Genomic DNA, 25279 nt, shown 5'->3' on the forward strand with positions numbered 1-25279 from the left:
TGTAAAGGAGATAAGGTAGCTCTGGACTTGTTGGGGTGTTTACCTGATTTCTGTGTAACAGGACAGCCAAACCAGCATAAATCCAACAGTCTATACTTCCCATATACATAATATTTCATATGCTGATTGTTACTTACATAAAATTCTTCATTATGCTAAAAAAACCCAAACCTTTGCAGCATCACTTGGGAAGGGAATCACTTTACAGCACCACTTGGGAATTTTGCTGCAAGAAACAACTGTGCTCAAACTAGGTGGCTTTTGCAGCAAACATAAAAAATCATTTGCCAAGTCCCTTTTTCTCAGGCTTTTCCTGAGTTTTCAGTGTGCAATGCTGCAGAACAGACCCTATGGAGCTAAACTGATGTATGTCCTTTGTTCAAGGCCAACTAACCATTCAAGTAGGCGAAATGAAGGGAAACTGTCTGTGGTGAGCTGTGGCTGGAAAAAGGCAACAGATCACAGCCTGAGATAAAAAGCCTAGAAAATGTCTGGGAACCAAAAAGGAGGAGGCAGTACCATGGGAGAGAATAAGAAGTGCTGGTGAAAATGGGGCTTGTGACAGGTTGATTGCATCCGACAGGCAAGCAAGCCTGGCCACATTTAATCTCAGAAGTGCATTAGAAGCTGCATTGTTTCTGAAAATAATGCTCACTTCCTTATGACGGATGATCTTTTGGTGACTGAGAAATTAATTCTTAATTCATGGAAAATGCTTTAGATTGAAATTGCTTTTTGTAGTTGGCCGGTTTAGGGAGAAGGAAAACAGCACAGTATAGCCCGATTTTGTCACATCTGTGAAACTAAGCAGGGACAATACTCAGAAGGGGCCACCAAGGAAGACTCTGTAGAGAAAAACAATGGCAAACCACCCCTGTTCTCACTTGCCTTGAAAGCCCCTTGCTGAGGTCACCATAAGTTGGCTGTGACTTAGGGCACTTTATATACTCTCTTGGATAGGATGAAATATTTAAACGAAATTTTAATGTATAACCACTATCCTGTGAAAGGGTTTACTGTGGCAAATAGAAAAACAGGGAGAGTCACTTGGTTGCCCAGGCAATGCAGGGGCATTTTCCTATATTGCAACTGTGTTCACAGCACTGGGCAGGAAAATTAGGAAAAAGCTACATAGACAACTGGGTGACTCTTACTCATTTCCTGGCATTGTTCCACAGCCCTTCTTCTTTGATGACTGCCAAGTTTGAAAATAGCTGTAGAAAAAGCTAATTCCTTGTTTTGAGGATGTCTTCTGGAAACCAACCCCATGTCTGCATGGCAATAATTTAGCTCTAACAATGAATGGCAGAACTCGCTTTTTTTCTCCCCATTGATGAGAATCTAAGGTCCTTGCTCATGCTGTCAACATTTCCCATGTGAAGTAATGCTACACTTTCTCTCTTCTTACACTTCCTTCTTCCGTTCTCTTTCCTCTTTTGAATTTATCTCCTCTAACCTATTCTGCTAGCCATGATGATCAAACCTTACATGATGATCAAACCTTACCTTACCTATTTTCTATTTAAATGTCCTTAACTAACCTTTAACTGCCTTCATTCTCTTGCTGCCTGTTCTCTATATGCCCTTCCATATTACTCTATGAAGTTGCCATACATAAAGGAAGAGAGCTGGTAAATCTAACTCAGCTTTCTATGGTCTGAGGCACAGAAAGATCTTTTATGGTACAGGGTTTTTGTTGTTTCCTTTGAATGTGTGCATATACCATGCCTAATTTACATAGGCTCTTTAGGAATACCATCATCATCTGAAAGGACTGGTATCTCAACAGCTATTAAGAACAGTTTTCTTGCAAGTTATAAAGCTGTGATGGTAGAAAGTGCTGTCAGGTTGCAGCAGACTTATAAGGGTTTCAAGGTAAGAGATGTTCAGAGGTGGTTTGCCATTGCCTGCCTCTGAATAGCTGTCTTGGATTTCCTTGGTTTCCTTAGTTCTCCCATCCAAGAACTAACCATGCCCAACCCTGCTTAGCTTCTGAGATGTGAAGAGAGTGGACTACCAGGACTGTAAAACTATATCATGTGATTTAATTTGGTTTTAAAAGTTATATCATGCTTTTAAATCATATAACACATGAGGCAGAAAAAGAAGCAAAATAAATAATAAAATCTCATTAAAACCATCTATAGGCAATTAAAAATAAGTTGAACAGTAGACAGACATGTCTTGTATAAAATAAGAGGGCAGGAGAAACCTTCTGATAATCACACAACAATTTAACCAACCCCCCCGGATGAAGTGGAATGTTTTAACCTGGTTCCAGAAATCAGGTGGTTAGCAGATGACAGTGGAAAAAGGGGTCTATAACCAAGGTGCAAATGAAAAAGGCCCTGTTCCTAGCAGCTACCTACCTCCGCTTTAAAGTGGGGGCACATAGAATAGGGCCTCAGAAGAAAACTCTATTAAGGAACAGACAGTTGACAATGTGGTCATGCACTTGAGTTCTTTGTCTTATGCATTGGTTGCAAACATTCCCAGAAACACTTACTTAAAATGTATTCAGCCATTCTTACCCTTCTTTTGTTCCCAATGGGAATCCAAAGCCACTTTTCAACAACCTTCTTCAGTTCTACATTTTGTTCTTACAACAATCACCTTCTGAGGTAGGTTAGACTGAGAAAGGCTATACATGGCTCACAATCCCATTCCTGGCCCAAGGGAAGTGCGCCTAGCCTCAACCAGGGCCAGGGCCTTTTTGGTCCTGGCCCCAACCTGGTAGAATGAGCTCCTAGGTGAGCTACGGACCCTGTGGGAGCTTACGTCGTTCCACAGGGCCTGTAAAACGGAGCTCTTCCACCAGGTTTACGGTTGAGGCTGGGGCCGGTGAGGTAGATCTATGCCCCCCCCTCCAGGTATGAGTACTGCATCTACCTCCTTGCCCCCCTCTAATAGCGGGGGGTGGCTAGGGGTTTCCGCCATGTTGGGGATTATGCTTTAATTGGGGTTTTTAACAGGGTTTTTATGACTTGTAACCTGCCACGAGCCAGCTTGAGAGTGGTGGGAAATAAATCTAAAATCATGATGATGATGATGATGATAATAATAAATCATTCAGCAAACTTTTATGGCAGAGTGTGGATTCAAACCAGATTCTCCCAGATCCTAGTCTAACACTCAACACTCACATCATGTTGGCTGGCTATTGTTCACAGTGGGATGCTGGATAAAATGGGTATTGAATATGAACCAACAAGATTATTTTCTGAAGAACTGGATCATTGTTTCTCTCAGTAAAATACATGAGCAGGGAACAGAGAATGTGTGAGAATCTCAGCTATGAATGTTGACCAGTCAAGAAGCAGTTTGACCATGTATACATCATTCAAGATCAATGGTGTCCAATGAAATGGTCCTAATGTTTCTTTAACAGATTGTCCTGCAGCAATGGCAGCCTGCCTCAGCATGGCTCACAGTAGGACAGCCAGAAATGAAGAAGGGTTGACTAGTTAACTACTGATCTATGTTGGTCTGTGGTTGGGCTACTGGCTGGAATGGACCATTTGCCTAGGGGCCTAGTTTGGGACACCACACTGGGTCCCTCATTAGGCAGCTGGATATCCTTTTCACACAGCCCACAGGGTCCACATTCCATAAGACACAGCAATTGAAATGACTCTTCAGCCAGATGGCAATTATTTAGTTCATGAAGCACATTGCTGTAAATCTTCTCTAAAATGCAAAAAAAGAAAAAAAAGCCAGACTTATAAAGATGAATACTTTGTATAAAATAAAATCTTTCTTTAAGGCTACGTAGAGACCATTAAAGTAAATTTAGACAGCCCTGGCTATTTTCCTACTGAGATCTAAACAGAATACAATCACCACAAGATACAGGGGAAGATATTACTTCTAGGAATAAAACACTTAGAGTCCCCAGTATCCAAAAGTGAAAAGCCAGTATGCCCAATATGACTTCTACTCTGAACAGATGCTACATTTCCAGAACTCTTCCATTTTTCTCATTTCTCCAATTGGCTCAACTCACAAGGTAGAAGGCAGAATTAGTGGGTACAAAAACATACTAACGCATTATTTATTGAAAGGTGGTAAGGAACACAAGAATTTAAATCATTTTTAAAAGGAAATCTCTAGCTAAGGAAAAAGTATTCTCAATTCTGAGTTGTGTGTGACACAAATACTAAAAAGAAATATTTACCCTCACATAGGCTGTCATAGATACATTTGGCAAATTCTGGTTGGTAAAGCCAAGATGAATAAAAATCCCATTAAAAGTATGTGGCAAGCTTGAGATCACATGTTAATTCCTATGGCTATGTTTTTTGTGTTGTTAAAAAAAACCCAGTTAAAATTGTTAATACTATCTCAATGACCTCCAGGTATTTTTTTCCCTACTGGATAGCAGTTCCCACTTGCTACCAACTTGGGATTTAACTATTCTAGCAGTAGAAAGAACATTTATAACTCATGAAGAATAAGAAGTGCATTCACTGCCCCTGGCTGAATCATTTCTCATCATTATGTTTCTCTGTGCTTTTGGCAGGGCCTAAAAAAAGATATGCAGCAATGCACAGTGTGCAGTGGAATATTTCAGATGCACACTAATGCGTTGGGACTGTGCCCACTACAGAATCCTCGTACTTGTAAATCTTTATGAAAATACCTTTCAAACACGGCAATTTGAGGCAACCTTTTGAAAAGTATTTTCAGTTCATCTTCTCTCCAGGGTATAATGTCCAATTAAGCAAATCTGGCTACCCTTCTTCCTCTGGTTGATATGTCAAATGTTGGGTAGAATTTAGAAGAGTTCATGATTATGAAATTGTTATACCACTAAGGTGCTTTGACCTGGACAGAAACATATGCAAGTGATCAATTTCTCCCCAGAAGTGGTATAGTAGGAAGGGAATGATGTAAGCTGCTCCACTGAAATAATAAAAGAGTAAACAGTTTAGAAAGATGCAGAGGATGGACCCTGATCACAGGCACATCTACAGATACTGAGAAGAGAATGAGAAGCTAGATATAGACAAGGCAGTGGGTATAAAGATGAGGATGAATAGTCCAGAGTCTGCAGCTTAAACAGGAATTTAAGATTCAGTTAATGTCCACCTAACAGTTACCACAGGGTTGTTGCCAGGGTATCCAAAATAATTTCTTGTCTGGGATGGCTACTGTAATGATAGCCATTCTAGAAACTGCCTAAAAGCATTCTTGTCCATGGCTATTATTCACTAAGATGGTCATTCTCTCTGACTCCACCCACTACACCACATTGGATTTCAACCCAATATGAAACACCTCCCATGTCAAGCATTTAACTCCAAAACTGCAGGCTGGTCTTTACAATTTCAGATTTTACAAAACGAAGTGGTAAACTCTGTTCACTTCCACACAGTGACAAGTCTCTTGCTGCAATGGAGCATTCATATGCTGGTTTTCCATGTATATTCCCTGCCCCATGGGAGGACTTTTAAAAAACCTGGAAATGGTGGCAATGTGGACAGAACCAGGAAAAACCCACAATTTCCTGTCTACACAGCATCTATCCCTGTCTTGCTGCAATCTTTCCAAAAAGGCTGTAGTAAAGGTCTGGAAAAGACTGCAATAAAGCCCAGGAAAGTGTGAAAGCACTAGCATTCTATGAGAAATCGACCTACTTCACATTAACACCCAAGCCCAATCAAACACCTTGTCTAGAAGCGACCCTTGTCTTTTTCACAACTGGCTTGAATAAGATCAAAACATGTATTTTATAACTATGTTAAGATAAGATGTGTTGTTTTCAAAATCTGTCATTTGTAAGCAACTTCTAGGACACATTTTTGTCACTCCCATTCGCTCCTGAAGGCAATGGCAGTTGCTAATGCAGTCATTTAGCTTTTAATCTTTGACAGATACATTTATTTCAGTCAATGATCAGTACAAAATACAAAACAGTAAAACACAGTACAAAATAAAAAACAGTAAAATATGCAAGATTAGCAATTAAATGTATAAGTGCCTCGCTAAATATGTATCAGGGTTAGGACGGATCTATTGAACACAGAAAGTATTTTGGAACTCTTAATCAATCTTATATATATATTTGGCAATAATATAGGATAAATTCTTATTTTTATCCGAAAGGAGTTCCTTTAATTTGGCTTGTCTTCAAGTAGCCCTTAAGTTAGTAAAGATGGATTACAGTAATTCCTGATGAAATTGGTTATAAATACAGCAATCAAAAATCACATGTTTGGTGTTCTCAGTGTTACCGTCCTGGCATAAACAAGTTCATTCCTGGGGTGGGAGCTTATTATATTTCCCTTTTCCCCTGCTGAAGTGAGAGCATTATAGTGCAATAATGTAAATGCCCTTCTAAATTCAGAGTTCTCAATATTAGAAAGATAGGGCATAAGAGATAATCTATTTAGAAGAGAGGTGTCATACAGTGGATTATTGATTCTATTCAAATCATGCTTTCTTTCCACATCCTGTATTCTTTGTTTTACCAATTCTTTGGCACGGTCAAAACCCCAAGAGAGCTGAAATTGTTGGGATAGACCATAAAATCCTAACTTCCTGTTAGGATTTGTACCCATGGAGCAGTAAATGAGTCAAATTATATTAAATAGTATAGACCCCTGGGAAAGAAGATCAGCCTTAGCCAATATAATATTGCAGCTGACCATAAACTTGCCTCAGCCAGTGTCAAACCTGAGTCCGCACCCATTGCAGCATTAGAGACAATTGTGGGGAGCTGCAGAATATTTCTTAAAAATTTGGTTTGCACTCTCTCCACGCAAATTGTATTGGCAGTGATTGTCAGTGGAGCTCCATATAACATTTGCAGCAGGGGCTTAGTTTTGTATATTTTAAGAGCTGCTGGGACATTCCTACCACCTCTGTTCAATAAAATTTTAGTATAGCACCTGCACATTTTTGCGCATACAGAGCAATATGGGCTACATGAGACTTCATAGATTCTGAAGCTTGAAATATGACACCTAGATATTTATATAACTGAACTTGTTCAATACAAGTAGCATTTAGGCGCCACAAGTGTTTCTTAAGTTTCTTTGAAAAGACAACTACTTTTGTCTTGGAATGATTTACTTCAAGACAGTTTTCATTACAGTAATCCATAAGGGCTCTCAGTATCCGTTTTAGTCCAATAGGGGTCCTTGATAAAAGGACAACATCATCTGCATACAATAATAAAGACAAGTGTCTATTCGCCAAGATGGCGGATGCGACAAAGTAACCTGAGCTGTACTTCTTTGATTGTTTTGTTATCTTTAAGGGAAAAGCTATTAGTCTGTTGTTTTTCGTTTTTAATCTTTGTTCTCTCATGAGAGCACACTGGTGGTAGATGGACTACTTGGGCTCCTGGGCCCAGAGAATTTTGTTTCTCCTTTCTTCTCTACTGCTGTCCCTGCTCCTATCTCAAATAATCCAAATAATCTCAGGTGATGCATGTATGAACAGGACTGTTCATTCACATGAATGTACTTTTATTTGTACAAGGACTTGTCAAATAAAATTGCACTTTGTGTCAAATATCTCTGTCAGTGTCAATCAAACTTCAGCTTTATGATATGAGAGATCCTGTTCCTTTTTTAAATAACATAATCTCAATTTGCAACTCTGCTGATAAAGTATTGTTGCTGCCTTTAAATATGATACAATTACAAAATGGCATGAAATCACTGGGGAACCTACCTGTAGAGATCCAGGTTGCAAACTTCTTTTGATTGGAAAAATCAAACAGTAGTGACCAAAATTTTACATGCCTTGGAGTTTCTTGCATTCTGGTGCATAAAATAATATGCAGCTTTGCTGTATAGCCTACCAAAACTTCTTTACTTGTGGAAAGGGTAAAACTCGTTAGCTTCACACAAAACAATCTATCAAGCACCAAAGTTCGTTTTTAAAATGTAATGAAACTATACTATTGTTTTGTGCAAGCATGTCCTGCCCTAATATATATATATATACACTGTAAATACATTTCACAGCTTAATGGCAGTGTTAAGGCTGTGAAAATGAGCCTCTTGTGGCGCAGCGTGGTAAGGCAGCAGAAATGCTGTCTGAAGCTGTCTGCCCATGAGGCTGGGAGTTCAATCACAGCAGCCGGCTCAAAGTTGACTCAGCCTTCCATCCTTCCAAGGTCGGTAAAATGAGTACCCAGCTTGCTGGGGGGTAAACTGTAATGACTGGGGAAGGCACTGGCAAACCACCCTGTATTGAGTCTGCCATGAAAACGCTGGAGGGCGTCACCCCAAGGGTCAGACATGACTCGGTGCTTGCACAGGGGATACCTTTACCTTTAGCACAGGGGATACCTTTACCTTTACCTTTTATATGTAGAAAAACAGCACATAAAATTCTTCTGGTACTTACTCAAAAAAAGTGGTCCATCCAGTCTCATCGCTTTTAGTTGCCAAAAGTCCACTGTTGCCATGATATGTAAACAAGACTAACTCCTGTCCTTGGGCTGTCATGCTTTTCAAACATCCATTCGTACCTATAGTCAACCAAATGACTTGATTGTCAGGTGATACCACTCTCACTGGCATCCTATTGGGATCCCGTCTAATTCGAAGGGTGTTGCCATTGCTGTCTGTTACTGCAGTGATATCATTGTCATTACTGTAACTGAAATTGTACAGATAGTCTCCCGTAACTAAATTCATAGTGTACTGATGGGTGCCATTGACATCAAAGATATAGAGTTCCTGATCAGTTGGAGAGGCAACTTCATAAAAGTTGAGAGAATTCAGCAATGGTCTGTTCTTTGATACAGCTCGTATCCTAATATTTCCAAGATCTGCAATGTACAATGTTCCATCTGGCGACACAGCTAAGGAAGATGGGGCATTCAGTTTAGCATCTTTAGCATAACCATCACCATTTTGGTAGCAGTCACAGTTAACATCATTCTTGCAATCACACTCAGAAGGTATTCCAGCAACTAGAGAGATCTCACCATCAGTTGTGACCTGTCTTATTCTGTTAATCTTTTTTTCATCAGTTTCCGTAATGTAAAGCACTCCATTATAAGACACAGCAATAGCTGTAGCTGATTCTAATGTGGTCTGTACTGCATGTTTACCCACTGCATACTCCACTCCTGGAACTTGGCAATGCATTGGCCTCCCAGCAGCAATACGGACCTGTCGATTTTCAGTAATCTGAAGGACGACATTATTATCCAGCACATATATGGAATTATCCATTGGGTTGATAGCCAAATCTGTGGGCCACTCCAGACGTACCTTGACAAAGAAAACCATTTTATTACTTGATTATTTAACTTGGCTTTGGTAAAGAGAAACTGTTTGATGGAATTGTAGAATAGTTTGAGATGTTACTTTTAGAAAATTACATAGAAGTACAAACTAAAGAATAGCCTTTATGTTAGCATGTTTCCCATCTTACTGAAAGTTGTAAATCCATCTCAAGGCAAGGGACTGTAAAATTACCACAGCTGCTGCAAAGTTTTTCTGTCATGTAATTAAATTTAATGGATAGCCATATTTGGTTACGATGAGGACAGGCGGTATATGTTTTGTATACAGAAACTGGGGATTGTGCTATTTTTGTATTGGTTTTGGTATGTCTACTGATATTTAGTATTGCTATTGTGTTTGCTGAAGTCCAAGATCAGTTATTGTATTACGGTTATACCTGTATCATTGACTGTATGTGTATCCTTGTTTGTCCATGCTCAAGATTTTAGTCAGAAGAGCAAAAATAACTAAATGGAAATGGACAGAAGTACAAACATAAATACAAATGTATGAATTGTTGCACTTAATGTGAAGACAATATAAAGAGAAAGTAATTCTTTTTCAACCGAAGTGATGACAATTTTATTTACTGAATGCTTTAAGAAATAAACTGGGGAATAAATTTTATCTGGTGTTTAAAAATATACAATGGTATTTGATGCTGCAGATTTCAACAGGGATAATTTTCAAGCCAGTTTGGTGTAGTGGTTAGCAGTGTGGACTTCTAATCTGGCATGCCAAGTTCGATTCTGCACTCCCCCACATGCAGCCAGCTGGGTGATCTTGGGCTCGCCACAGCACTGAGAAAACTGTTCTGACCGAGCAGTGATATCAGGGCTCTCTCAGCCTCACCCACCTCACAGGGTGTCTGTTGTGGGGAGAGGAAATGGAAGGTGACTGTAAGCCACTTTGAGTCTCTTTCGGGCAGAGAAAAGTGGCATATAAGAACCACTCTTCTTCTTCTTTAAATACATTAACTTACATTTTATTTCCACTCTTGCTCATAATTACTTTATTGTCTGCTATCTCTCAAGCTTATGCATAAAAGTGGACAGTACGTTTTAGTGCCAATTCTGACATTCTTGGAACACATTTATTACCATAAAGGCATACTGGTAATTGTACAGAGTTCACAGCTCAATATTATTTAAAATTTATTTTAAACATATATTAACTGCCTTTCTTCAAACTCAAGGTGGTTTCCTATATAGTATAGATTAAATACATAAAGTAGAATACATGAAATATAGGACTGCTAGTGACTTAAAAAAGGGAAACAGTTCATGAATCTGCATGTCATCCTTGCACAGAGTCCATGTTAATCTTCTCTGTATCATCCAATTTTTAGTCTATGTGCTGCCAAAGTAGTAAGTACCATTGAATTCAGTACAGCCAATTTACAAAAGGCATCATACTTTGGGATTTCAGCCCAAGTCAAGTAAATAGCTACAAAGTAATGTGGGTGGCCCATCAGCCAATTTCTTACTGAGAAGGTTCTTGAACAACTATTTGCATATGTGAAATTCTCAAACTGGACTCCCTTTTCTGTGTAATGCCAATAAAAAGGTCTTATGTATGTATTGTGAAATTCACACAAACAAGGAATTGTAAACTCTGCTCCTGCAAATAGATCTGGTGGTAGGGTAAGGTGGCATGGTCAAGAAAGTTATCAAGGCAAGAAAGGCCAAGACAGGAAAGGCCAATAAACTACTCTCTGTCAACAGATTCTTCCCAGCAGTTATATTTATGTGAAAAGGCTGAAACTTATTGTTTGAAGTGTTTCTTTCCACTGGGTAATCCAATAAAAAGGGGGGGATGAAGCATGATGTTTTAAAGCCAAGCTGTTGTCCTCTCTTAAAACCATAAGAAAAGTGCTGCTATATCGGACTAGAGGTCCATCTAGTCCAACATCCTGTCTCATGACAGCGGTCAACCAGTTCCCCTGGAAATCCAACAACAGGGAATAGATCAGGGGTGGCCAAACTGTTGCTCTCCAGAAGTCCAAGGACTATAATTACCAGGAGTTCATGGTAATTATAGTCCTTGGACATCTGGAGAGCCACAGTTTGGCCACCCTGGCATAAGACCTGAGGCCTTAACCTGATGTTGCTTCCTGGCATTGGTATTCAGAGGCTAATTGCCTCTGACGGTGGGTAGCAGCCACTCAGTAAATGCACCTAAACAAGTGAGTACTGCGTTCAGTTTTGGGCACCACAAGAAAGACGTAGAGAAACTCGAGTGTGTCCAGAGGAGGGCTATGAAGATGGTGAGAAGTTTGGAGACTAAGTTATATGTGGAAAGGTAGAGGGAGCTTGGTCTGTTTAGCCTGGAGAGAAGATGACTAAGAGGTGATATGATAACCATCTTCAAATACTTGAAGGGTTGTCTTATAGAAGATGGAGTTTTCTGTTGCCCCAGAGGGTCAGACCAGAACCAATGGGTTGAAATTAAGTCAAAAGACTTTTCAGCTAAACATCCGGAAAACATTCCTGACAGAGCAGTTCCTCAGTAGAACAGACTTTCTCAGGAAATGGTGGATTTTCCTTCTTTGGAAGTTTTTAAGCAGAAGCTAGATAGTAATCTGACAGAAATGCTAATTTTATGAATTTAGGCAGATTATGAGTTGGTGGGCAGGAAGACATGTGTCAGTGTTTATCTCTTGTGGCCCTTCTTTGCATAGCCAGGGAATTGCTGTTCAACATTGTAGGATGTTAGGTGAATTTTCTCCAGGCCAGGCTGGATTCTGGAGATTTTTTGTGGTGGTGGTGGGGATCATTTGGGCATGAAACTAGGGTCACTGTGGGTGGGCAAGCAGTTGTGAGTTCCTGCATTACCCTGGAGATTCCTTCCAACTCTATGATTATGAGTGAAAAAGAAGGCTGATCATTTGCAGATCAGCCTGGTATTATCACCTTCCTTATTTGTGGAGTTTGGCAGGGGGCAATACACATTTTTTGGCAGACATCTCCTCCCCAAATTGCAATTTAAATGTGGAACGCTTCTGGGATGCATTGCAGAAGGCACCAGCTGTTCTTGGGGAAACAATTGAAACATGAATGTGCTCAAACAACAAGTATACAGCAAATCAAAAACACTTTGAAAATACCTGGCTAATATGCATGCTGGTGTCACATGTTAGAGGACGTGCTGAAGTCAGGTCATTTGAGCCAAGCAAAGTTGATATTATTCCATTCTGGTCCACCTTCCTGATCATGGTGCCATCAACAAAGTAAATTAATCCATTCTTGTCTACTGCCACACCTTTAAGTCAAAACAAATAAACCTTTAGTTTTCATTTGCCTTTATAAATTATTTGTTTTCCTGTTCCATTTGTTCATCAGCTTTTCTGGCTTTCTGCAAAATCTTGTTGTGGATTTGAACAGAAACTGCACATTTTAGAGATCAAACTGTACAAATTATGGTATTTTACCAGATGTAACTAGAACATTAGAACAGCATGTTTAAAAGTAAAACACTGCGCTTATTGGGTGCAATCTGCCAAGCACTGTGCTTAAGCAGCGACTGTTCATTTTAACCAAGCTCGTAGATTGCACTATTTGTAATTCGCTCAATATAAATTCTTTGTGGCATGTGAGAAATATTTGTAATGCATGACAGTGACTGGCAAATGTTCAATGTAAAATCTATCAAAGAACTTCACAGATTTACTTTTGGATGGCCTAGCCAGTGATAAATGGTAAATAAGCTTTGGAAACACTGGCTGGAATAAAAAGCTATACAGCAATAAATGCAATCACATGCTGGCTGACTGAACTGCACGTCTCAGAAACTGGCAGTTTCCTCCACCTTTGGGACTCATGAGAGTTGCTTCCACTGCTTTGCCACCATCGCCACATCTTGCTTCGTCAAATGGAAGGCACTGTTCTCCTGTCCCTGCTACCACGTCGAAATTCTTTGTCAGGTCCTTGGCCCCAGTAAGGAACTTTGGACGATAGATCCTCCGGGTGTTTGTGTCAGAAACATACAATTCTCCTGTGACTGGGTCAGTGGCAAGGTAATATCTGTGTGCCGGGTTACTGCTGCAAAAAGGGAAAGAACATGTTTCAGCATAATGTGCACCATGCAAAACGCTTTCATGTACAGGGCTAGTGAAAAAGCATGCGTGTGGAAAGGATTTTTAAAAAAATGTAAAAATAAGCAGCTCTTAATACTGTTGGAAAAACAGATCGACATATGTTCTGAGCTGTAGTAAAAGCAGTCTACAATCTCTGGGCTGAATAGAGCCTCAGAATGTATCACACATTATATTCACACTTTTAACTATGCCTACACCTTAGGCATGCCTGTCTTACTTTTTGAGTGAAGGGTTCTAAAAAGACCAGTTGTTGTAATCTTGCCCTCTGCTTGTTACAAAATGTTCCTGCAATAAGGTGACGCAATACACCTTTTTGGTTCCTTATACCCTCATTTATAAGAAGATAAAAGTTTTGGAATGGATCACCCTCTGAAGTCTGTTTTTAAATTGCTTTTGTGTCATTGCTTCTTTCATTACCAGGAAACAAAATCTCTGGAGTGCGTAATTCATAATATTAATTTACTGATAATGCATTGTTTATCCCACTGATTAGAAGGGCATCTTCTTTTGACACACTGGAGGTCACTTTTTAAAAACAAAATTCGGTTTCTCTTCCTTTTCAAGTGAACACCAACTATCACATAACCGCCCACCCCCTTCTGAATATGCCACCACAACCTTCTAGGAAATAAAGCTGTTTCCCAGCAAACTTCAGAGCATGATGCTCCATAAGCCTCATGCAATTACAGCTCTCCTCTCCTATTGAACAAGACACTCCAGAGAATACATTTGTTGTGCAATGATTTCATGATGCAGAAACTTAACTAGTCGCATCTATGACACTTGATCTGAGTTATGGTGTTGAGAACTGAAATGAACACTGCTGACAATGTTAGATGACCTGCTAATGCACCCCCCCCCAAGTGCCAGGATAGCCAATTCCATTGCTAATGTGTTTGCAAATGCACTGCTAAAATGGATCTACCAATCTTGGTGATATCTGAACATCTGTTCACAAAGTGTAGTGGCTCATATTTCATAAATATAGCACAGTGCTAATGTAACATATCGCCATGTGGTTCTACTTGCAAAAGGCGATGGAGGCCAATGCAAACAAGTTACAAACAAATTACATTGTGTAGCAGGGAAAGTTTTGTCCTGTAAGCATACAAGGCAGTATTACCTCCATTTACTTACTTCTGGGTTCACAGTACCATAGCAGTACCTGGCAGCTCAGGGCTTTCCATGTGGCCAATAGCACATTCTCCAATTTCAAAGATACCCTGAGCTTAGTATTATCTTAGCTGCTTTCTCCCAAGCAAGCTGGGACAAGGGCAACGATATTCCTAAAACTTTCCTCCTCATTATGAACAACAACAAAGACTTCTGTAAAGTTCTTTTATTAAGCAACCTGAGACCTCATTGTGAGACACAGGAAAAAAGGGCTTAGTTGCTGAATCCTGCGTGTGTGAATCACAACAATACTAGTGGCAACATGCAGACTATGCAGTGGAAAAGTAGAACGGAGGCATTTGCTTGTCTCTTTGCTTGCACAGGAATGAGCAAGTAAAGGCAACTAATATTTAGTTTCCAGTCCGTGCTCAGTTCAAAATCAGGTATATCTTAAAAATTAGCTACTGACTACAAACATCACATGAGAGCCATCTGATGGGAAAAATCAATAATTTGTGCATTGCTGTCCCTATTCAGTACAAGCACAACTGGAGTGCTTTCATTTCATTAGATGAGACAGATCTGTGTATGTTCATATCATCATCATCATCATCATCATCATCATCATCAATGTACTCATCAAAATCTTGTAAAGAAATCCACACTATACTACATTACTAGTTACGGCACACCAAGTATTCTCAGCAGCATTAATGTATTGTTTTGTTCTGAGCTGTGCTGAGCAACTTCTAGGGTTGCCAGGTAATGTCGGGCAACTGGTAGGAGAACTAGGGGAACGTTGGCAAAGGAAAGGGGATAAAACTAGAAGGATCTTTATAAATTTAGATGTGCTCACATAGCAGCACTCATCCTTTCAAAAATCATATAATATTTAAATTTATATACAGTTGAGATATACTTTCTCTGTTTTTCTCCAGGAAGGACTCAAATTGATTCACCATATGCCTAAAACATTCACCACAAAAACAATAATGAGAAAGTCAGGGTGAAAATAAGGAACCAGATAAATGCAGAATTATTCGTTCTGCTAAACATATTCAAACACTCTCCTAAACTGTGACGTCTTTGAAAGTTCCCCTATATGTAACCGGAGACTGCATGGACAAAAGCCATGTGGAATGGAGGCTGTAGTAAGGGGGCGAAATGTGAGATTAAGTTAAAAAGTTGTCTGGATTCAGACAAAAATATCAGTGCTTATACCCCACAGAATTCTTCAGCCCCATGTTCCTGATTCAGAATCCCAGACCACAATTTTCTGAATGTGATCCAACAGAAATTATTTAAACCGCTTAAGCTATGCTTCCCCTGATTCCTATTCTCTTCTCTAAACACTTCAGAAGGACTGAGTAATCAGTGGTGTTAAAAGCAGCTGACAAACAGAGCAAAACAAAAAAGGAACATTCCATTTGTCAAATTGCAATCAGAGATCACCCAGCAGAACAAACGAAGTTGTTTCTTCCACCAGGCCCAAAGTGATGTTGAGAAGGATCAAGGGCAAATGAGCAATTCAGAAAACCATGGAGTTGATAATCTGCTCAATTATCTCCACCGCAAAAGTGAGAACAGCTTATAAACAGACAAAATCTCCTTATCAAGAAAAGGGTTTTTTTTTTAAGGAAGGGAAAAGAACGTCCTTCTCAGATTTTGGAAATCTTTTCTGTATTATAGGAGCATTAATAGTTTTCGATAGCAGTTCCTACATCTTGTCCCTAAATGCTTGATACTAACCAGGAAGCCCAATAATAAATTGCAGGATCCTGTCACCTGTGGTTAATAATATCCACCTAAAACTATTTGTTAAAAAGGACTGGATAGTGACTCAGCTGTAGCTACTAGTTCTAAACCATCACCCAGGTTTGAACGGACAAGAGAAGTTTTGTTTGCAAAGCACCATGAAAGCATCATGACTAACAGCCAATACCCTAGCATTTTGAATGAGTAGACCTTCTTATGACGACTTCCTTAAAAGTGCAATCCTACAAAGAGTTATATTCTTTTAAACCCATGGATTTAGAAAGGCCCAACTCTGCTTAGGACTGCACTGTAAAGTAGGAGTGTCAACTGGTAAATTATTCTAAATAACTGAAGTGGAAATGATTCAGCTGATGCCATGACAGTGTGAAAGTACTGCCACCTCACTGGCTTTCCATCATTGTCTCGCTAAGGGGTTAATGTTGGCATTGTATATGAATGATCCAATCTTTGACCCATTAAACATAGCTTATATTACTGCAGTGTGTTGGAATAACATGCAATCAATCAGTACAATCAAACCAAGCACTTTAAAAATGATGAGCTACAATCTAAACAGAAAAGAATAATAGCTTAAAATAATATGCCATGGTTGTTTTTCATCTTCCCTTTAAATTATTTTAAAAGTGAACAACATTAATTGGGTGCAGCTTTTCATTTGAATGGACAAGTGATATATATAAAAGGGGTTCTTATGCAACTCTGCACTTTAAACAAAGATGATAGCAATACATAAGAAAGATAATAGTATTTGTATGGGTTCCTTTAATCTTTTTGTTGATTCATTTGCTGATCCTGTGTAGATTCTGAGACCCTTTTAGAAAGAGCCATGCTTTTATTTCTTTGTCTGAAGAGTACCAGCTGCATAGATAGTGCTTGTCGTCATCAAATCTATATACTTAAACCAGCTTCAAATAAACTTTTGGGCACTTGGTTATAGAACGATGACTGAGAGAGCAAATGAAACCACAGAGTCTAAAGAATACAGCGTTTCTCTTCCATTCATCTCCCAAGCCTCACAAGGGCAACACAAAAGAAAAAAAATGAACATGTAAAATAGAAAACTTTTTAATGATACGGTGAAGGAACAGAGCTCAGAGATCTCACGGTATTACAACTGATTTCCAGACACAACAGAGCTCAGTTCCCCTGAAGAAAATGGCAGCTTTGGAAGATGAACTCTACATCCATATACTGTGTCAAGTTCAACGTTCTGGTATTGATCTTAAGGCCCCATGAACCTGAGGTACTGTTTGACTCCTTATGATCCACACAGGGCATTGCGTACCGCAACGGCCAATAGAATGGAGATCCCTGGCTGCTGTGAGATCCCTGGCCTCACCCTGCCCCTGGCCTGGTAGAATGAGTTTGCAGAAGAGCTGAAGGCCCTGTCAAAGCAAAGTAGGTTTTGCTGAACCCTCAAATTGGAGCTCTTCTGCCAGGCCTTTGGTTGAGGCTGGGTGGGATCATGGAGACCGGCCCCTCCTCCAGCATTCCCAGCAAATGGGTCTATCTGCCTGGAGCCTCTTACGGTCATCATTATCAGTCCACCATAATTACTTACAATCCGGGAGGGGGGGAGTGGGAGGGGTTGGATTTTCAGAGTATTGTTTTTATTACTTTTTATCTGTTGTTAACTGCCGTGAGCTGGCTGGCCAGGAATGGCGACCTATAAATATGAGAAATAAAATAAATAAATAAATAAATAAATAAATAAATAAAGTATTATACCTGCTGAGCTCCCTCCTCTACCCAAACTCCATCCTTCCCAGGATCTACTTCCCAAAAATATCCAGGTATTTTTCAACGCAGAACTGGCAACCTTAATACAGGGGCATCTTACTGAGTTCTGTGAATGGACACTGAGTCTTAGTTATGACTGTTGATGCAACTGTATAAGGATTATGGTAGTTCAGCCTGCTGATAAGAATTCACATGATCGAATGAATCAGTATAAAAAAGTTATCCATAGAAAACTAGCATGTCAGAAAGAAGATTAATATCCATTTTTCTATGGAAGAGTTATTTTTTCTTTATATCAAGAGATATTGAATCATGAGAGCACTAGCATTCTGAAGTGGTACTGCTCAAGGTCAACCTCTAAACTGAACCAAGGAGTCATTGTTAAATGAGAAGGCAGAGATAGAATAAATGGATGAAGGAATGATAACGGGAGCATCTTGCAAGGACTCATACATTCATTAATTATAGAATGACTATTGCAAAAGAGTCAAATGGAATGTGGCACACAGGAGAAGAGCAGGGAGGGCAAAAGACATCAGGAGCACAGAAAGGAGGTTATGACAGACTCCCATACAATTCATTATTATGAGGTAAAATTTTTCCTTCAAATTAAAATGTTCCTTCATAGGCTGAGTAGCCCTCGTAAGCTGATTCTGCATGGACGGAAAAGTCCGAGAAGGCGGTCATATGGAGGCAGGGCAAATCCTCACTTCCACATGATACAGGTGCTGGGCAGGCCCTCTTTCGGGCCTGCAGTGAATTAGGTCCGCAGCTGCCCTGGGCTAAGGGAATGTGGGAGAATCCGTGTTCCCTTAGCTGCTGTGGGGGCCAACAGGCCTGTCCCATAGCACACCTGCATGGACAGGGTGTAGAGGGGGCAAAGAATGCCCTGGTCAGCTTTACGGCACTTTGCTGTGCCATGGGGCTGACCAGGGCATTCATTTTTATTTTGCAAAATACCCCCTCCCCAGCACAGTGGAACTGAAGTGACTTTGCTCAAGCTTGGCCTGGTAAATAAAAATCAATATTTGCCAGGAAGTTCCTATGAAATCAAAGTGACCCAGAATTTCAAGTCAAGATAGCTTTACAGGAAAGTAGACAGTGAGACTTTGGGGGGAACCAGGTGATCCACTTTTAGTTGGCCCTGCAGACAACAACATGTGCTGCTGTTGCCAGTAGTAGGTAGGCTTCAAAAGGGCAGACATCACAGCCAAGTAACAGACTGTGCTAACCAACGGATGCATGTGAGCGGGGAGAGCTTTCCCTTCAGCCTTACTGCCTGGTGATGAGCTATATTTCCAGAGAATCCTCAGATACCACATGGAGGTTGGCATCCCTAAGCCTCAGTGGGATACAATGCTACAGAGTCACCCCTCCAAAGCAGCCATTTTCCCCTGGAAAGCTGATCTTTATAGTCCGGAGATAAGCAGTAATTCCAGGAGATCTCCCGGTCCGACCTGGAGGTTGGCTTCTCCTGAGTTGGAAATATTCCTTGAGGTTTAAAAGTAGGACCTCAAAAGGCTGTAATGCCTTTGCAGCTCCCCAACCAGCCAAATAGTGTCCCTGGCCTATTTCAAGTCAAGAAAACTTAGAAAGGAGGCAAGGTTACTAGATAGGTCTAGGTTCATATTTTGGAATTCCATACTTCCTAGGTCTGCTTGAACCTGACTTGGATCAGGATTGTTGTGCACAGAGAGACCTCCTCTTAGGTTGCCAGATTCCAAGTGAGGCACTAAACCCACACCAAACCATGAGCTAGTGCCCGTTGTATTGCAGCATGCAATGGGCTTTACTACTAGTTATAATTATAAAATTAAGATGACTGTCCCACCCTATCACTGGCAGATTTCTTGGTTTTACTCAGCCCTGGAACTTTTTGGAAAGGTGTAAGAGCCCACTTTTCTAAACCCTTTTTGTCAGAGTGGCACTGAGGTATTACTAACAACTAAGAAACAAACTATTTTATTTTACAAGGAGAAGCGTAGATGGAACTAGGAGACTGAGCATTTAAATTCAGTTATTTTACAGTTTGCAGAGATTGTTATAGAAGTTTATTTAAGCTTTTCTTAGTACTTATGTTTTCTTAGCACTGAGAGGTTGGAGTCACTGTCTTTTGTTTCTCTTTGTCTATAGAGAGGGTGCCAAAACATCCCAGGTTTCTATAAGGCAGGTATTCTTCTGCTAGCACCCGCAATTTTTCCCTTTTAGAATTAGTAGTTTCTCTCTGACTTCTGAGAAGTCTGAAGCAAGTCTTCTCTCACACACATCTAAGAAAATCCTCACACATGATTTCCCCCTTTTCACTGGGCAGGGTTCCACTTATCTCCGTAGGATAATTCACCTCCTCTCCTTCTGGCCTGAATTGGGAATATCACATCACAGCCCAAATCTCCTCTGCCAAAATATATTTCTCAGACACTGTGTAGATCAACTTTCAATCTTTAGTAGTGATTCTTTCTTTTCACTGAATTTTCTCCTCATCTAAACAGACAGGTTTTGTGAGTTTGCCAACCAGATTCAGAATAATCTCCCTCCAGCACGCACCTACAATATCTATTCCCCTTTCAGCTATTGCTGACCAATCAGAGCTGTTGAAAATCAGCCTATCTAATAAATCGCTATATTCCCTGACCTTGGTCAGCAGCTGGACCTTGAGGTGCTCTACCTATAAGTTTCAAGTAAGTAGCACACCATATGACCAACACAATATATCTTTATACCAAATAATATTCCTTTGATTTCTACTAAGGAGGCATTAAAATTCATAAATATAGCAATCCACGGTTACCACAGTCTTAAGCATGAAGTGGATTATGCAATTTTGAATGCAGGCTACTTTTAGGTGGAAATGTATGCAGCGAGAGGCAGACTATAATATGTGGTGTTATAAAATGATTTTTCACATCATAGACACTTGCCCACATTTAGCTAGCTGTCTTGTGAGTGTTAACTTTTAACATAAGTATTTGTAATAGAACGTATTGTTCCAACGCCCAAAAAAATGTTTAAAAAAAAAACGAGTTACTTTCTCACTAGTTTTTCCCAATGTAGCCTCTGTCATTTCTAACCAATCCTGCAGTCAGGGTTCAGTGAATTCCTGGGAACAGGTTATGGGTGTAACTCAAGGTCCACAACTGGAAAACTGGTGAAAACTGCTCCCACTTTCTGCAAGCCTACTACTTAGGGCCATTCCGCACAATGACCAATGTTGCTAAATGTTTGCAGTATGCAGAAACGCTATATTTAATAGTGGAATTTCATCATTCTGCACACCTTCAATTCTAGTGGAATACTGAAGTCCCAGTAGCGGTCTGTTCATTCCCCACAGGTTTCCGGTCTTCCCGGAATCGCAACAAAGGAGCCGATATTTTTCCGTGCTTCTTCCCACCCCTGCCCGTCAATCAAACAGAACAGCCAATGAAATGTTGTGTTCGTGCTCCCGAAAAGCCCCTTTCCCTTTAAAAACTGTTTTTAAAAAACCCGAAAACATCATCAGCAACAAATATTTGTTCATTCAATGTCTCAGAAAGACCTTTTTCGCTGGTGTAGGAGCTGGCGCTTAATCGTTTCCACGCTCTTCAATTTAAATCCCCCCCCCGATGGGTACAATTTCTGGCCGAAATTACGGGCAGTATCGAGTAGAGGGCTGCATTAAAGACAATTGCAGAAGGGAGTTTTATTTTACTGTTAAGCACTTCTGTGGAGGGACTTCAGCCGAAGAAGCCTCTCTTACTCATTGTTTCGCTGGTTTAAAGGGGAAAAATGTCTATCGCATCTCTGGAAGCTCAGAGGTGAGAGCTAGCGAGGGACATTCTTTCTACCGCTATTTTGAGAACACACATGTCTCTCGCTGATGTGTTGCGGCTTGTGCTCAGAAGTGTTGTGTTTTTTTCAGGGGTAATCCACTTTTCTGGATTTTCCCCTAAGTGCTATAAAATTCTGATTGTTGCTGGAGTTTGGCGGGAGTTATGCGGTTTGTTTACAACATCACGCGGAACGTTAAATTAATAGTAAGACTTCGGCTAAATTTAAGTTGTTCAGAATGGCTCTTAGATACATCAATTTGAAACATGTTGCTATGATGAGCAATAGGTTTTACTATAGTCGTTAGCATTGTTGGCCCTTTTTGCTAACAAGATTAAATCAATGAAAATGTTCCTATAATGCTAATGGATATATACTGACAAGTGTGATATTGCTTCTGGATTTAGAGGAATTTTCATCACACATTGGAAAATGACATTAACTGTACTACTGTTCGGTCCGTACAAGACATATGAATCTCTGCAGATTAATCATTAACATGCTTAATGAGAACTCGTATCACATGAAAATAATCTCCACTTCTGAGACTTCAAAGTCTTCACACAATTTTTGGACTCTAGAGATAAGCAATACTATTCTTGGCTTGCTGTAAAATGGCTGCTTCTTGACAAATATGAGATATTTAGATAAGATGTTTACCCTAATGTAAAGCATACAGATGATACGTGGTGTGGTAAAAATCCTTCCTAGGCAGAAAAATAATACCTGTGGCCAATGAAGTTGCCTCCATAGCCTTTGACAAAAGTATGAAACTCTCAGGGGAGTCTCTTGCACTGAATAGCTTCTTAAAAGAGCTATATTAAAAATGTCTTTCTCCCTCTGTAAATTTATTTCGAACACCAGCAGTCTATCCAGGAAAAGCACCTTATTCTACACTAACATCAATTTTTGCTTTCCGTCAAAACATTTCAGAGTTGCCTCCCTCATGACTAGTTTCTTCCAGAAGACTGATCAGAGGATTGCAAATACAGTTCAGAGTTCCCACCATCCTTCCTTACTTCTGTTGCATATGAAAGACCATTTTGGAACAAATAGCAGTATATGATAAAGTACTGTTAAATAATATTTACCAATAAATGAAACACTGAAAAGTGATAATGTAATAGATAACGTAGCAGTCCAATAGCAATTATACAAATGGCATTTTTTAAAGTGAATTTAAAAAATCTATCTAAAGACAATTAAAGCACCACAAATTCTCTGTGGGTAATGCAATGAAATTAAAGATGAAACAACCACCCATGACATCACGTTCAATGAACAACATTCATTGCTTACTATGATCACGGTTTAAAAGAAATGTGACTATTAAGCTGTCTAAGTTGAATGAAATCACTAGTTGAATGAAACAGTTAGAAGGGTCTAACTGTTTAGGATGGCCCTTTGAATCATAGGAAAAACATGTTACCTTGCTGATACTACACAAACTAACATATACAAAACATTAACTCTTAAATTAAAAAACCCTTTCTTCAGTTCAGGAAGAAAAACTAAATGAAACGACATAGCCAGAAGCAGTGTGAATTTCAAAAGAAAACTAACATGGGGGGAGGAGAGGAAATACAGGTTTTGAGGGATTTGTGTAATGAAAAGGCGGTAGTGGTGGAAGACCAACATTAAACAGGGAGGGCTTCCGGATATCATCCTGCATCATGTCTGATATGTTTGGGAGCCATAACACACAGCACTGATGTAATTCTTGTGTGCCAGGAATTCTGCACAATTTATGGTTGTGGAACAGCAAGTACTGAGTGCCTGTTGTTCTCTATCCCTGGTGTTTCTAGTCAGAATGAAGCAAGAACCACCTGGGTTCCACATTCTCTGTCCTTGATTATTGTACACTTGATGACCAGCAGACAGCTAATGCAAATGGGCTCTACTGCTGAAGGTGGCCGTTTCAGGTGAAAGTTCTTTCTGTGGCACTGAGGCAGACCAACAACAGAGCATTAACAAACAACAAAGGGTGGCAGATCTTCAAGGAGAGTATCAGTGAAAACAGAGGCAATCGTTTAAAGATTGACTGAAGAGGAGAAACAAGAAGTAAACTTTAAGAAGCCAGTAAAGCAGATAGAAAAGGAATTTGTCTTATGCTGAACAATACCAAGACTATCAACCTACACCTATGATTTAAGGCAAAAACCAGTCACCTGATAATGATATTTTTCCAGAGCGCTCCTTTGTGATCATAAAGGTTTTTACAGCCCAAATATGTTTTTTCATCCTTTTAAAAAGCACAAAGAGTGTAGGTAAAAATTATTCTTACCTATGTCTAAAATCTTTATTTCTTGATGGGAAGGCAAATAAAGAGTAAAAAGAGAGAAAATAGTTAAGGAGGAATGTTAAAAGAGGAACAGTAAATTGGTTATGATGCACGTAAAGCTGGTGACTGACTTTGCTTGACAGCTTGATCTGTGACTGAATTATTTTGACATCTCTTTGCATTAGTAAATGCTTTTAGAAATAGTCCAATTTTAAAAAAATGCTTTACAAATTATTTTTAAAGCATTTACATTGTTATTACATTGTTCAAATGTATATGAAGACAGATTAGTTTAAACCAATTGACATATAATAGAACTATTCAGAAAGTGTTTGGGAAAACATATACCTTAGTTCAAGAACACTCGTCACATTTCCAGATGGGAATATCCGTCGAATATAATTGAAATCTCCTACATAAAGACTTCCATTAATACCACAAGCTAAGGCTACTGGGGCCAACAGTTTATTGCCGTCTGCTTGACCATTGCAACTTGGGCAAGAAATACTTCTCCGCCGACCATTGCCCATGATAGTGCTGACAACTGGAGGCTGCTGAGAGATGAACTGGTTTTCCCCACTACCTTTGTAAAGGATTCCTGAAGAAAAAAGAAATGTGATTTCCCAAATTAATGGCACATCTTACAAACAAGTTTGAACATATCATCTAAATGCACCTAACATTCTGAATTAGTGATTGGGTTGCATCTTGAGTACTATCAGCAAAAGACACAGACCTAAATTTTCTCCTAGCCTTTAGCTCAATTACACCTTTTTTAGCTAACCAGTCTCAGGTGATGGAAGCAACCCAATCAGGACATATTCTTGCTGGAACATTCTAGAAAATCACCTCATCACTCATGATTCCCCCCGTGGGCTGCAGGTTCTTATAAAGAGCCAATTACTCCATTCTTGGCCTTGAAGATTTTAAGGGCCAAGTAGGCAGAGAGGCCCAATTAACAATACCTGCAAGATGGAATGAGCCCATTTGTATACTCATTAACCCTTAGGAGGACTCATCTTTGTCTCTCAGGGAACTAAGCTAGTCTTCTGCTGCCCATCTTCCCCTGTAGAAGATACCTGGAACTAGCCAATAAAACTGTTTTGTAGAATGGACATGCAAGAAACATAGGCACAGCCTTCATTTTATATACACCTCCTCTTGTTATGGTGAGACAACTGAAGTGTTTGGATGCTTTGTTCTGATGTAGCTGGAATA

The 25279-nt window shown here is 39.7% G+C and overlaps 1 protein-coding gene, 1 long non-coding RNA gene and 1 other non-coding gene across 30 annotated transcripts in view; 1 reads left to right on the plus strand and 2 right to left on the minus strand.

Moving 5' to 3' along the window:
* LOC143820004 (uncharacterized) overlaps nucleotides 1-25279 on the plus strand; it is a 135695-nt gene that overhangs the window by 62114 nt on the left and 48302 nt on the right. The gene's annotated exons all lie outside the window — the stretch shown is intronic.
* The window catches only part of TENM3 (teneurin transmembrane protein 3), a 1688047-nt gene that overhangs the window by 36472 nt on the left and 1626296 nt on the right, over nucleotides 1-25279 (minus strand). For 23 of the 28 annotated variants that reach the window (XM_077302333.1, XM_077302335.1, XM_077302355.1 and 20 more), the window contains 5 exons: nucleotides 24410-24659; nucleotides 24065-24085; nucleotides 13059-13291; nucleotides 12358-12512; nucleotides 8362-9236 (listed from right to left, as the gene is read on the minus strand). In XM_077302333.1, coding sequence (XP_077158448.1) covers nucleotides 8362-9236; nucleotides 12358-12512; nucleotides 13059-13291; nucleotides 24065-24085; nucleotides 24410-24659 — 1534 coding nt within the window. The remainder of the gene's footprint in view (nucleotides 1-8361; nucleotides 9237-12357; nucleotides 12513-13058; nucleotides 13292-24064; nucleotides 24086-24409; nucleotides 24660-25279) is intronic. The other 5 variants (XM_077302356.1, XM_077302350.1, XM_077302360.1 and 2 more) reach the window with 1 other exon arrangement.
* On the minus strand, nucleotides 10517-10626 carry LOC143820083 (U6 spliceosomal RNA). Its single transcript, XR_013225229.1, has one exon. It is a non-coding gene; the product is annotated as a U6 spliceosomal RNA (small nuclear RNA).

Source organism: Paroedura picta, chromosome 10, assembly GCF_049243985.1.
Source record: "Paroedura picta isolate Pp20150507F chromosome 10, Ppicta_v3.0, whole genome shotgun sequence".
Classification (NCBI taxonomy): domain Eukaryota; kingdom Metazoa; phylum Chordata; class Lepidosauria; order Squamata; family Gekkonidae; genus Paroedura; species Paroedura picta.